Raw genomic sequence first — 15,169 nt, 5'->3', positions numbered from 1 at the left:
TTTGTGTCTTAAGAAGTGATAATTTCATATTATTTTGATGACAATTATAAAATCCTGCAGAATATATATTATCTTGTGATCTATTACTTTTTCATCACGTAAATGATAAGAAAATTATTGTTTATATAAAAAATAAATTGCGCATTGATCATTTTTTTAAGGTTAGTGATTTTATATGTCTACTAACTAGTGTTTTAAAAATCGGTTCTTATGCGGTATTCAGAAAGCCATCGCATACCACATATACGGTATGCGGCCGTATATACAGATTTTTATTCGGATTTATATATGCGAATTTTAAAATAAAAATTTATATTAATTTGTATGCAAAGAAAGTATTTATGATTCATTGTACATGTTAAACTGGTGATGAAATGTTAAAAATATCGATCCTCATCTCATACTAAATGAAATACTAAAATATTTATATATTGATCTAAATTCGGCCGAATATTCAAAACCATATATTGGACCGAATACTCATTTTCTCTTCGGATTCCAACCGAATACGAATATTCGGCCGAATAGACCGATTTTTAAAACATTGCTACTAACTATTTTATTAATAAAAAATATATTTACAATGAATTAAATGACCTTCATTCTTAGATCTAAACTATTTTATTCTCATAAATTAATCTAAACTACTTTAATAATCTAATTCTACTTATTTACACTCTTAATTAGGACTGTAAATGAGCTGAGTTTGAGCGAGTTACCTCCAACTCGTGCTTAACTCATTTAATTAATGAGCGAGTCAACTTGAGTTGGGATAGTAATAACGAGCTGTAAAGCCAATTCGAGTTCAACTCATTACCAACTCGAGTTGGCTCACAACTCGTTTATAACTTGTTTAACTAGTTAATTTTCTTAGTTATAGTTATATACTAGTAAGAGTTTATCTAAACACAAATAATTAATTCAATAGCTTAGTAAGAGTTTATATAAACACAAACAATTCAAACATAATTAACAAGACAACTAACAAAACAAACAATCAAAACAACAACTTAAGAGTTATTTAGAAGGGCATGGGATTTATTGTGACGAATTTTGTGTAACTCGAGTTGTTAATGAGCGAGTTGGGATATGCTCAAACTCAGCTCATTTATTAAACAAGTCAGCCAACTCGAGTTGGAACTGACTTGAGTTGTAAATGAGCAAGTTAAAGTGAGCAGTTAGCGAGCGAGTTATGAGTGAGTTACGAGTTTGAACGATTTTGTACAACCCTACTCTTAATCACCATAGTATCTCATTCTCCATCTTTCTTCACGACTGGATCCACTTTTATCCGAAAGCTACCACGCTCCGACGACTAGATCTTTTTGGACCTCCATTTTTTTGTCGTTTGGGTGATGGAAATGAAAATCAAAACTGAAATCCAAACAGTTAATGGGTACTAATACTTGTAAAGTCAATTTTACCCAAAAATTTCCGTAAGTAACGTGGTTACAGAACATTCCCTTAAAAAGTTGTGTTTTGAGTAGAACTAGGTTGTTCTTAAGTTCACCAAGTTCTTTACAGAACATTCCCTTAATTTTAATGCATTCATTTTTTGAATTTTTTTTTATCATTTGACTTTATGCAAAATTAATTTCAAAATTAAAAAAAATTACATGTAGACCCATCACTCTTAAGATAGATGAGTTTCAATGGTTTAGATTCGTCATTTGAGGCCAATTCGATGGGTTTAGACTTGAGTTTACCAAGAGGCTTGATGAATTTAAGAATACCCTAGTTCTACTCTTGTGTTTTTATTGGGTAAAAAAAAAGCGATGTATTTGGCTATAAGACATTTATATATAAAGACTGTTTAAAAAATGATGATTATTGTGATAATTTTGAATTTTGCTAAAGTTTTTTTTTTTTTTTGATAAAAGTTAGGACTCAAGTGACCAAACTAATTAATAACTACAAGATATTTTTCTTTCGAGTTTCAACCTCTCTTAAACATAAGTTATTGTCTTTTGCTACTAAATTAAAATTGATTCTCAAATATTTTTCGTTTTTTACACTAAAGTTTTGAACCAACAAATAATAATATATTGGAGAGGATCTTTTTATGTGTGTGTCTTAATTGCACGAATATCCGATTCTTTCTTTGTTTTAGGTACTTCAGATGCCTAATCTAATATCGCTAATATTGCGTCAATATATAATTGTTGAGTAGGACTAGGGTGTTCTTAATTTACTAAGCTTGTTGGTGAATTCAAGTTTAAAATTTATCAAATGGGTTTTAAATGATGAATTCGAACCGTTGAAACCCACATACCTTACAAGTAATGTTTCTACATGTGAAAATTTTAAACATTTGAATTAATTTAGTATAAAGTCATTCAATCAAAATTAGAAGATTAATAAATTAATTTTAATGCATTCATTTTTTGAATGTTTTTTTACCGCTTGACTTTATACTAAATTAATTCAAATGTTTAAAATTGTCACATGTAGACACATCACTCATAAGGTAAGCGACTTTTAACAGTTCAAATTTGTCATTTAAAACTGATTTGATAGATTTTAGACTTGAATTTACTAAAAAACTTGGTGAAATAGTTCTACTCATAATTGTTATCTTTTCTGAGTGTGTAACCCACATATATGTATAATATTAAGCTACTTGTATATATATGTACGGTACTTGCTAATATATTGCCACTTGTTGGGATCCCCAGCTGACAGCAAACAAAGCATGCCATCGTTTTCTTGCCTAGTTGGATTCTTTCAATTTCTGTCAAATACCAGTGTTTCAGACAACTTTGTACAGCGTGATTTGTTTCCCCCAAATCTCGAATTCTATATTTTAATTAGTTTTGACGGTTTGCGAGGAGCTTCGCCAATCATATGATAATGATAACTATTTTAACCCGGGCCATAGAATACTTAACAATTAATCGCTCTTTTAATATTATTTATAGAGTAGTGGATTAGGATTATAATCCAATAGTTGAATAGCTTGACCGGGTTACGAATGAGTTACTAAAGGATTGGGATTAAATCAAAATTTGAACATTTATTTGCACCTGATTCTACCCTAGCTGCGAGTGCTTAATTAAATCACTTTATAATGAATTTGTGCACTTCACGAAATTCTACGACATTTGGCAACACTAAATTCGTGGTCGAGAAGAATTGTACTGAATTATTAGTTTATTACTGATCAATTCGGCATGCTATAAATACAGAGAATGCATGGCCACAATATGCGCAACCCAATATATTTTAATATTTATTACCAGTACTCATTAATTATTATTAATATAATGAAGAGGACTCAAATGGTCCGGCCGTTAATTTAATGTTCCAATTATGTTTCACGTCTTTATCTTTATTTAAAAATAAATAATTAATTTGAGCCGTTCAACATGATTTTCATATTAAAATATACTTGAAAATCAAGTTTGATATTTTTTGAACTTTTTTACTTTTTTAAATAGATACAAAATTATTATTTTTTCAGAAGATTTTGTACTATCCAAAAACAACAATCTTATACCTATCTAAAAAATAGTAAAATATTTCAATAAAAGTATATATACTTTGGTCTTCAAACACATTTTAATATAAACATCATATTGAACGCTTCAGATCGTCTGTTTGAAACTTTGAATTTTAAAAATAAAGATAAGGATGTGGTGGTATGATTGGAACACAAAAATAATGAGGCATTTGAGAAAACTAATTTTAACTGTTGAAATCATTTTTTATGTCCAATAGTCAATTAAAGTTATTCAATCTAATCTATATGTTAAGATCTTATTGTAATCATGTTTTACAAATTGTATTTATTTATTTAATATTTGTTTGATTTTTAAAGATTACTTCATTTTATACGCAAAGTTTATATATATATATATATAGAGAGAGGAGGGTTCAAATGCCTCCATGTTTTTGTGCCTCCATCTCTCTCCATCATTTTCAAAGTTCAAACAGTCGATCCGAACCGCTCAACCTAACCTCCATATTAAAATATGTTTGGAGACCAAATTTTATATTTTTAGGAATTTTTTTACTATTTTTTTAGATAGGTAAAAAATATTGTTTTTAGATGGTTCAGATTTACTGATTTTGTACCTATCTAAGAAAATAGTAAAAAAATTCCTAAAAATATAAAATTTGGTCTCCAAACATATTTTAATATGGAGGTTAGGTTGAGCGGTTCGGATCGACTGTTTGAACTTTGAAAATGATGGAGAGAGATGGAGGCATAATGGAGGCACAAAAACATGGAGGCATTTGAACCCTGCTCATATATATATATAGGAATATGCTAGCATGCTACGCGTAGCATAGAGGGCCTCCGTGCAACGGCTCAATATTCGACTTTTCAAAATCCTAACGGTCGATCCAAACCGTTCATCTTGTTCTCCATATTAATATGTGTTTGGAGACCAAATTTTATATTTTTTGGAATTTATTTACTATTTTTTTAGCTTTATTGAAAATCGTTGTTTTCAGCAAATCTGGACCATAGAAAAACAACGATTTTCAATAAATCTAAAAAAATAGTAAAACAAATTCCAAAAAATGTAAAATTTGGTCTCCAAACACATATTAATATGGAGAACAAGATGAACAGTTTGGATCGAGCATTAGGATTTTGAAAAGTCGAATATTGAGTCGTTGCACGGAGGCTCTCTATGCTACGCGTAGCATGCTAACAGGTTCATATATATATATATATATATATATATATAGAGGTTGGCTACTCTACTTACATAAGCATATGAGGGTATATGCTTATAAGTCATTTTTTCATTTTCAAAATTCAAAAAGTCGATCTGAACCGTTAGATGTGATCTCTATATTAAAATGTGCTTGGAGACCAAATTTTACATTTTTGTGATTTTTTTTACTATTTATTAAGCCACTTTGAAAATCGCTGATCCAACGGTGGCTTAACAAAACAGTAAAATCAGAAATCATCGTGGGTTGCAACAGGAACAAATTACTGGATTTAATAGTATGTGAAGAGAAATTGTGAAATGCATATTGGTAGCAAGCAACAAATTAAGAAATTTTGAAAGCATATATATATATTTTTTTTTGGTATCTTCATGGCCCGTAGGTCTTACAACAAATCACTTCTCACACAGCTATCTAATACCTCAATAGAAAGATCTAAATCCTGTTCCATCCTATCCCAGCCAATAGTTCTTCCCAGGTTAGCTAACAGATGGGTAACCTTTAAACTCTCATTCTCTCTGCCACAGTGAATTAAGCTAAGCCGATTGGAGGAGTCTTTCTGAATTTGCCAAGCTTCCCAAACCTCATTAAAGGATCTCCAGTCATGAATTAGAGGTTGTTTATGTGCCAATGAATCAAAAATTTCCAAAGAGTCAGAGAAAAGACATGCCCTTTCAGTTGTGACTGAGAGCAGCATTTTGTACCCCTGTAGCACAGCAATTGCCTCAGCATGAGTTGAATTCATAGCCTGCACCCTTTTTGAGATCCACTGCACTACCTTCCCTCCTACCGTAATGTAAGCTCCGATACCCACTAGCCCATCTTGGGACCAAGACCCATCAACATAGCATGATGTGGTAGATTGAGAGATCATTAGAGGTTGGGATTGCACACTCATACCAGTAGGTTGTTGAATTGGTACAAGAGGGGTGAAGTGTACCGATTGACATGCTAGCAACACTTCCTTGTAGTATTTGAAACAGGCAGGAAAGCTTTGTTGTTTCCCCCCAATTATAGCCTCATTTTTCACCCTCCAAATTGCCCAGGACATGCACACGAATCTCATGACATCAAGTTCACTTAGAATATCAAATAAGGAAGAAATAATCTCTCTAAATGTGCCGTGCAATTGATCTGAGCGCAGGCTCAGTGGGGAAGATAACCAAGCTGCTCTAGAAAAGTCACAAGTGAACAACATGTGCTCAACCGACTCAGGTACCAATCCACCCCTTTGGCATACCATCGGTACTAACTGAATTCTCGCTCCTATGACACCTCTGACCAGTAAGGCATTTGAAACACATCTCCAAATAAAAAACTTTAGTTTAGGAGCCAATCCCTTTGCACCCCAAACAGCAGACCAGAATTTCTTGTCCCTTTCATTCCCAGTATCCCCCTTCAAAAGCCGGTATGCCTTTTTTACAGTGAATCGGCCATCTTTCGCGTAAGTGAACAACAACAAGTCCTGCGCCATGGCAGGAGCTGGTCTAATTGCCTCATTCATAGAAATAATGAGGGCAATTTCAAACCCAAAAATCAACTGCAGTTTCTCAAAATCCCATGACTCGTGATGCTGTGATAACAGAGAACTTACTGTCACATTACGTTGAGCTGAGTTAGCGGGTCTGATGAGTTCCCAACCCGAAAACCATGGTTGCGAGAAGGCTCTGACAGTAGCACCTGAGCCAATTTTCCAGACCACGTGAACTTGTAGCAGAGGCTTCAAACTGACCAGATTACGCCACAGCTGTAGGGTTTTCGATGGTTCAAACCCATTGATTTAGCTTAAGGTGCGGAAAGAGTAAATTTTTTTTTTTTTACATCTACCTTAAGCTACGGATTAAATGAATCAAGAAGATCCATTTAATCCTATTTACAGATCTACTCCATAATTGATTTTCTAAAGCTTTAAATCTATTTACCAATTAAATAGATTAATATAACAATTTATACCTTATTTCCAAATCACAGTTGGAATGCAGACCGAGCGAGAAGAGCTACACCAGGGAAGGAATCGACTCGGAGTATCACACGTGTGATACCTCTATCGGTTATCCACCAGGACTAACCGGAGAGCGGTTTATTTCTTCTGCCAGAAATACCGTAAACCGCGGAATTCTGTAGAAACACTATTCACCAAAAAAGGGACAGATTAAATATATTTAAGACTCCAAGTTATTCTGTTTCACTTAAAAGCAAAACAAGAAATACCGCAGAGTTTGCAAAAATATATTTTTCTGAATCTCGTAATAACCGAAACCGGGAAGAGAGAAATTCCGATTAACGAATTAATCAGATTAACATGTGAATTAGTAAGTTTTCTCTCTACCCTCACCCCTCTATTTATAGTGTTTTGAGGAGGTTCGCAAAAGACCGAAATACCCCTCAAAACAAATCTATTTACCAAAAACCCTTGACACCTCATCCTTTAATATGTGAAAAGACCAAAATACCCCTTCCACACCCTTCCACACTCTTCTCCATGCTTCTACACCCTAAGGTGTCATGCAAGGTGGCATAGGTGTGAAATGACCATTTTGCCCTTGGCCCATTAAGGCATGAATAGTAAAAGGCTTTGATTTTGGGCTTTGACTTTGGGTTTTTAATTTTAATTAAGGTTTTGATTATTTTGGGCTTTTAAACCCATAATTCAAATCCATAATTAACAAATTAAAATCCAAATCAAATATATATAATTGTCATATACAATTATATTTCTTTTCGGTTGTTGTTCGGTAACTTTTATACAACGTAACGTGTACATTTATAAATTAACCGTTGTTTCTGCTTGTCATTCTAAATGACATTTATAATTTAATTATATCACATATAATTAATTATAACCATCTTAATATTAATTATAATCAATTTATAATTAATCAGTAAGATTCTCCGAGTAGCTCCTATATGGTGTGACCCAATAGGATCTGTGTTATGTTGGTAAACAGAGTTAAAACTGTTTTAACTTCTATAATCATGAGTGGTATCTGGCAACACATCATGACCATCCAATTACACAGATGATGCTGTACTGTACAATATCACGATCCAGTAAACTATTTACTTGTGTCAGTTCTTTTGTCTCATAGCTATTAGATTAGTTTAAGGTAGATGTGTGTCATCCTTGCAAACTTAATATTTTCTTGATCTTGAGCAGATTATCAAATATAATTACTCTTGTAATTATACCGCATGCAGATAATCTAACTCTACCAAGGGGCCCAGTGATGCTATAGCTCGTATAGAGATACGAGGGACAATAGTACTTTTGGTAGACTATCACTTCCTCAGCTAAGCTATACATATGGGAATGCTACCGTTATGACTGCTTTTTACGGACAGCGGTAGATAGCAATCACACATACATATTTCTCAGTGGGAACGATAAATACCTCATACTTTAGAACGTGACACTGAATGAAAACATAAATGACACGAACACAATTCTATTTAATGTTTCATTCGGGGTCTGTCAAATACCATGTTCCTAGAACATGTATCTATGTGATTAAAATGACATCTCGTGTCATGTGGTTTGTAAAACTTAACCATCTTTTAATCCACATACTAACCTTATAGCGGTAATTAGTGTTCCTGCTAATTACCTTGGTCAGTGACCTTTTAAGAGTATATATCATCTATATTATGGAGTTTCACAATTTCAGTCATGAACTCGAAATGATCCATAAATGCAATAATACTCACGGCAACAAAATGATATATAAATAAACATTCAATTCATGAACAAAGCTTTATGATAAATTATCGTATTATTGACTTCTAGATTATTACAAACTAACAACAGCATGGTGCAATTGTATGTTCTTGATGATGTCCAAAATCCTGTTAACGAGCAGTACTTTGCTTGAATTGTTTGTGCCCAAGGAGATGAGGACCCAGATGCAATTTTCCAAGCAATTTTGAGAACAAGTGCCATATTCACCCTCCCAACCCTTTTGGCACTGTGATTCTACTCCAGGCTACATAGGACATGTAATTTTTTGTTGAATCCCCACCCCAGAAAAAGTTGCGCATGATACCAGTAAGCTTTTTCAACACCCTTGTGGGGATGATTGCTGTGCCCATCGTGTACACGGGAAGGCTTTCTAGGACTGATTTAATGAGAATGAGCCTTCCAGCATGAGATAACATCTTTGCTTTCCACAGATTTAGGCGCTTCTCAAACTTGTCAATTAGATAATCAAAGGAAGCCCTCCCCGATACAGTGACCGGGCATCCCAGATATGACTCATTTTCTGACGCTTCCTGGACATCAAAATGCGATCTGAACATACTCTTATGGTAGTCAACAGAGTTATGAGAGAACCAAACTTTTGACTTGGAAGTGTTGATCGTCAAACCTGACAATGAAAAAAAACTTGTTAGTGTACCTTTGACCTCCAGCACCTCCTAATCCGTGAGTGCACCCGTGAGGATAAGATCATCCGCAAAGAGAGAGCATGCCATTTGGGGAGCTGTTCTTGCCAATTTTAGACCTCGGATAGTCCCGGCCGCCATTTTGAGATTAAGCCATCTTGCTAATGGGTCCATAGCGATAATAAATAAATACAGCGACATTGAGCATCCCTGCTTCAATCCCCGAGTCGGCCTAAAGAATCTGTCACCCCTTCTATTGAGCTGAATAGTGAATTTTGCTGACCTTACACACTCTTGGATCCAGCCACACATTCTTTGGGGGAACCCACACAGTGGTAACAGCTTAAAAAAATACTCCCATCTGACGGAATCAAAAGCTTTCGCCAAGTCTGCCTTGAAAGCAAATGACTGTTGTTTGGAGGACCTAAGAGAAAAGGAGTGAATGACTTCGCGGAGCAACACTATATTCTCTGAAATTTCCCTTCCCGAGATGAAAGCGGTTTGAGAGTGTGAAATCAGACCATTAATAAAGGGTTGTATTTTCCTTGCCAAAATCTTGGAAATTACTTTGTATAGGAAGTTGCACGCGCTTATCGGTCGGAATTCCGTTACCAGTGTCGGAGCCGGTACTTTAGGGATGAGAACCAGTGTTGAATGGGCTATGAAGTCTTTCAGCCTACCAATTTGGAAAAAAGTGAGAACCTCTGAAACGACAACAGGTTTAAAGGAGTCCCAATTTTCCTGTATAAAGGCAGCCGTCACTCCATCTGGTCCCGGTGACTTGGTGGGACCCAATGAGAACACAGCCCATCTGACTTCCTCTTCAGTGGGAATTCGGTCCAGGTTTGGAGCTTCCTCTGGGGGAATTGCAGTAAGATTTTGAGCCACCTCAGCTGGAATTTCAGATGGGGATTGGGGCAGTGTAGTTTGACTGAAAATTCGCTTGTAATATGAAACAAACTCTGCTCGAATTTCTTTGTCAGAGACCGCCCACCCCCCCCATCCGTTTGAATTGCTCCAATTTTGTTCCGCCTTCTCCTGACTAGTGTTGTGGAGTGAAAAAAATTTATGTTTTGATCACCTTGAAAGTTCCAATTTAGTCATGAGCGTTGAAGCCAGTAAGCTTCCTGTGCAATAATGAACCTCTGATGCTCATTTTGAAAAAATTTATTCAGTCTCTCACTTGTTGTGTCTACTTCTTTTCAATCAACAATTTCATCTCTCTTTCTATCTTGTTAAGCTCCCAATTTGGGTCCTTGCACCCTTCTGACCAGGACCTAACTTCCTTTCTTAAAATAGCACAAGTCACTTCCCATGAATTTCTACCTTCCTCAGCCGCTTTCCTACAAATTGGTTTGAAACCCGGGTGTTGCGCCCACCACTGCTCCACTCTAAATTGTTTAGGGCCTTTCCTTGGCAGAGGTTCCAATCTTAGCAAGACCGGAAGGTGATCGCTTTGATAGTTCGGTAAGTGGATAATTTTTGCCATAGGGAAAGAGTTAATCCACTCTGGTGTTGCGAGACCCCTGTTCAGTCTTTCCATGATAAAGGCATCCCTCATTGGTTGTTTGCCCATGTGTAGGCTGGACCAGAATGACCTAAATCCACGAGTCCGGTCTGCTGAATAAATCGTTTGAATTTTTTATCTTTTGCCTTAAACTGAGAACTACCACCACTCTTATCCTTGTGATCCGAGATACAATTGAAATCGCCTATTGTGCAAAGAGGTAAACCCGAATTCTGGATATAGTGGATGATCCGATCCCAGATTAGGTTATTGTTATTGTCTTGACAGTCCCCATAAACTGCAAATAGAATCCACGGGTCTGAGTTTGGTTTTTCTGTGATTTTAGCTACCATAAAGTTTAATGAAGATTCTAGGACTGACACCGAGATATTGTCACTCCAGAGGAGCCACAATCCCCCTCCCCAGCCATTAGAGGGTACTATCTCAGCGTTAGTCAAGGGCAGTCTTGAAATGCGTTGTTCAGCTTTATTTTTAGAGCACTTAGTCTCCGAAATAAAAGTCAGATCAGCCCCCGTACTGTGAAGATACCGCCGGAGTGTCGGAACTGTCACTAAGCCTCCGCTGCCGCGACAGTTGAAAAACCCGGCGACAATTGAGGCCTCGCCGCTTTGGCTCTTTTATGGTAAGTAGAGACATCACCATTGTTGTCAGACTCAAGAGGAGGTGGATCTACGTTGGGAAGGAGAAGGAGATTAATTTCATTCACGCTGTTCGGATCAGCATGATGAAAAAGATCATGAAGGGACCTTTTTAAGCCCGCACTGCTTTCAGCTGGTTTGTTTTGGGCTTGATCAGTTTGCATCTCAGGTTTATCAACAGTTGGCTGACCCAGTGGGATTAAGGCTGGACTTGACAGCCACAGCCCAAAATTAGGTTTCAGGATATTCTTAAGTTCAGGCCTATCCTGATCCGTGTAGGAATTCTTGTTCCTTGCTAAACGGATTCTGTCCGAGCATGAGTTCAACTCATGGCCCACTAGCCCACAAAAAACACAGAATCTCCCAAGCTTCTCATACACCAAATACAAGACCAAGTCACCATGAATTGGATGAGTGAACTTTACCTTATCCTTCAAGGGTGTAGCAATGTTAATGAGCAGCTTCACTTTGAAGAATTGCTTGCCATTGATAGAGCCCCAAACCAGTTCCATGACCTGAGGGCCAACCGAGTTTGTTAGAATGCGAATACCCTCTTCGTTTAGAGAGTCAGCTTAAGCATTCTGAAACTGAACCCAAATCTCGGCCTCCTCTACAGGGATAGTCAAGTCAGAGATCCCTTTGCACAAAGCCACTACTACTAGGTCATTTCTGTATAGCCACGGGCCGTCATCCCTAACCCTTGTGAGGTCCTTTTCACAGAATTCTACTAAGAAGACCCCTCGTTCCTTCTGCGAGAATACCGTAGAGGGATTGACATTCCACACTGTGTGCATATGCTTCTCAAATTGAGCCAGGAACACCATGAGATCCGAACAAACTCGAACCAATAAACAGAGACCCCAGTTTTTTGCAAGTGCAGCCTCTTGAGGAATGACAATTAGCTGAGTTTCAGCCTGGCTCGTTTGAAGGCCTGCAAATCGTCAAATAAGCTCTTCATCAGTGGGTTCCATTGAGGCAATAACTGGATTTAGGATAGGGGAGAGATAGCAGGGGCTACAATGGGAAAGAGATATGGGAGAAGGATTAAGAATGAGTTGAGGGGAGAGAATGGTTTTGTAATTGCCTCCTGGACAGAGCGGAAGCTTATACCGGTAGGGTCCCAAAATTGATTTTTCCTGGGATTGGGATTTGAATTAGGAACGTTTTTTAGTTGTGTAGTGCAGGTGTGAGGGTGATTGGAGATTGTCTTTTTATATGATGTGGCAAACTAAGATTGGTTTAGTGTTAATTGGAGGAAGGTTCTATTCGCTTGCTACATGAAATGAATCAGGAGTGAGGTTGTTTGGCGTTTTGTGGGGGAATTGCATTTGAAGGGAGGTGAGAGGAGTGGTAGGATCCTTTGTGATTTATGGCTGAGTAAACATGAGGTGGAGATCTTCCTTTTGCATTGGTTTCTACATAGCTTGGTCACATAGCAAAGAGAGGGCAGTAGCTTTTTGGGCACATAAGATCCTATGTCACTGGAGAAGGTGCTATTGCGCTGCTCTGAGTCCTGAAATTCTGAATTTGGTATCAGAATGACCAGCTCAGTACTCTGCTTTGAATCTCCAGCATCCCATGCATGTGGTTCATCACCCCAATTTGTAGACCGTATTAATGGAGGCAGCTGAAAGGCCCCAAATTGCTCCATGGCAGTAAAACGGCTCTGTTCTCTTCTAAGAACTGCCCCTCTTGCTTGCTTCAGTTGTGCTCTAACCTCGTGGTCCACCTGTGTGTGCTGGGGGTTAATGTCTCGGGGCCATTGGATAGTGGATTGGAGACCACCCATCGATAGGCCACCATGATCTTCCAGAGGGTGCCGACCACTATAAGCCCAGCCCAGAACAGAGAGGGAACACCTTCTCCATTTACCTTCATATATTAGTAGCAAGGAATGAGGGATTCGAGCCGGGTCCACACATGAGACAACAATCCTTAGAGAGGATCTGTCATTACCCAAAGAATTCACCTCATCCACATAGAGAGGGACCCCAAAATCTGAGACTAGAATGTGGAAGAAGGTTGGATGCCACAGTTGGAGAGGATAGTTGCGAACTTCGATATACACCTTGAAGCCAGGCGGTGCCAAGTTCCACCCTTCCTCATGTTCCTATCTCCACACATGGATATGATTCAAAACAGACCAAACTAACAAGTCATTGATAACTTGGATTCTGTCAAGGAATTCCGGCAACGAGACCAGATATGCCTTGGTCAATATAGCGAGAATTGGGTATTCCCGGGCCTGACCTCCATAAAGCTATGCCAGCTTAGTTTGTATAATGGCAGGGTTGCGATTAGTAGCTGAGTAAAGAAAACAGGCAGCAATGGAATGTTCAACATCATTTTCTAACAGAGAACTATGAGCAGTTTGGGGCATATAAATGTGGGGTTCAGAGATCGGAGATTCCTTGAAAGGAAAGGGAATTTCCATTCTGACGGGCTGGTGAGGGGGTTGTTGCTTGCATTGGCTAATAGAGTGGAGGATTGGAAGAGAGGAGTGTAGAGGAGAGGAGAAGAGAAGAGGAGGAGGGAAGAGAGGAGAGGAGAGGATTCCTTTCCATTTTTTTGTTAAAGAATTAAAATAGCATATAACCTTTTCCTTGAAAACATATTAAGCTCTAATAAAGACTATTTCTGCTCTTCACACATGAAAAATTGATTTTCTCTACAAATTGGGAAAGATTGAATAATTTCTATTTTCATTGTTAAGAATATAGATGACATAATTTAATTGCAAAGAATTGGAGAAATAAGGAAATAATTGAATTGCATGAATCAAATATAGCTATAAGGAGAAATAAGGAAACAGATCGTTAGGGATACATTCAATTTTAATTGCGACAACCATGTAGCAGTCTGTGTGGCGAGTATGATTTTAACTAAATTTAGACTTCTATACATAATATAGATGTATTTAATCAAAATAGACAAATTATGTAATTGGAGGGCTAATATTTAATCTGAAAATTCATCTTTCAATCTCAGCCGTTGAGGGATCAGGACAACTACGTGCATAATATAAGAATGAAGATATATATATAGATGGGCTACGGTGAGTTGCGAAGTAAAACACGTTTATATTTCACGCAAAGTGCAAAATTTTAGTAAAACACGTTTATACTTTATGGGTGGAACTAGGATATTTTAACTCACAAAGTGCAAAATTTCAGTAAGTTCAACTCCAAAATCTATCATATTAACTTTAAATGACAAATTTAAATTGTTAAAATCGATTTACTATGTAAGCGATGCGTTTACATGTAAAAATATATATTTTTTGAATTATTTTTGTATAAAATCAAATAATAAAAATAAATGTAGTAAATTAACTAATATATTTTTTTATCGTTTAACTTTATATTAAATTAATTTGAAAATTTATAATTATATGTAAACACATCATTAATGAAATAGATCGGTTTCAACAATTTGGATTCGTCATTTAAAGCCAACTCAATGGATTTTGGACCTTGGTGAGCTTGAAAAATACCTTAGTTAATTCTACTCATTTATTATTATTATTTAGAGTAATTAATTAAAGCTTGAAAAATAAGAACTACCGTTTTAATTTAGTGGTTAAGATAATTTCTTTTATGTGAAATGTCGTACATTCAAAGGTTAACAAGTGATTTTTTTTTATGGATATTTAAAGTTAACTTTAGTCTTGTGACTAAAAGGATTTCCTCAAAACATAAAGTCATAGGTTGCAAATCGGAATATAATTTTTTTAGAAGATAGTATAGTTAGATGACTTAATGCTCAATATTATTTGAAAATAATAGATGAATTAAACTTTTTAATACAAAATAAGAGTAAATATTGATCTTTTTATAATTTTTTTATACGTAGAATATATAATAGGAGCCTGATAATTGTACCTCAAACAAAATTTTCGAGTACGTCTCCCAAGCAGTTTAACAGAAAAAACTTCCAATAT

General features: G+C 36.4%; 1 protein-coding gene across 1 annotated transcript; it reads right to left on the bottom strand.

Annotated features, from left to right (window-relative positions):
- Window positions 1-5,071: 5,071 nt before the first annotated feature.
- Window positions 5,072-10,639, bottom strand: LOC144553235 (uncharacterized). The gene is made up of 4 exons (XM_078301334.1): window positions 10,260-10,639; window positions 9,114-9,994; window positions 8,671-9,047; window positions 5,072-6,433 (listed from the first exon to the last, which is right to left on the bottom strand). The coding sequence occupies exons 1-4, from the start codon at window positions 10,637-10,639 to the stop codon at window positions 5,072-5,074; spliced, it is 3,000 nt and encodes a 999-aa protein (XP_078157460.1).
- Between the last annotated feature and the right edge of the window lie 4,530 nt (window positions 10,640-15,169).

The sequence above is a fragment of the Carex rostrata genome, chromosome 4 (genome assembly GCF_964058835.1).
Source record: "Carex rostrata chromosome 4, lpCarRost1.2, whole genome shotgun sequence".
In the NCBI taxonomy this organism is placed as follows: Eukaryota; Viridiplantae; Streptophyta; class Magnoliopsida; order Poales; family Cyperaceae; genus Carex; species Carex rostrata.
This window is presented reverse-complemented; position numbering and strand designations above follow the sequence as displayed.

Excerpts from the sequence above, each read along its gene's own strand:
- LOC144553235 (XM_078301334.1), bottom strand. The coding sequence starts at position 10,639 with ATGGGCAAACAACCAATGAGGGATGCCTTTATCATGGAAAGACTGAAC. Across the intron at positions 9,995-10,259 it reads AAATTGTTGATTGAAAAGAA|TCAAACTACACTGCCCCAAT; the intron begins GTAGACACAACA and ends GCGAATTTTCAG. Across the intron at positions 6,434-8,670 it reads CAAAAAATTACATGTCCTAT|CTGTGGCGTAATCTGGTCAG; the intron begins GTAGCCTGGAGT and ends AAAACCCTACAG.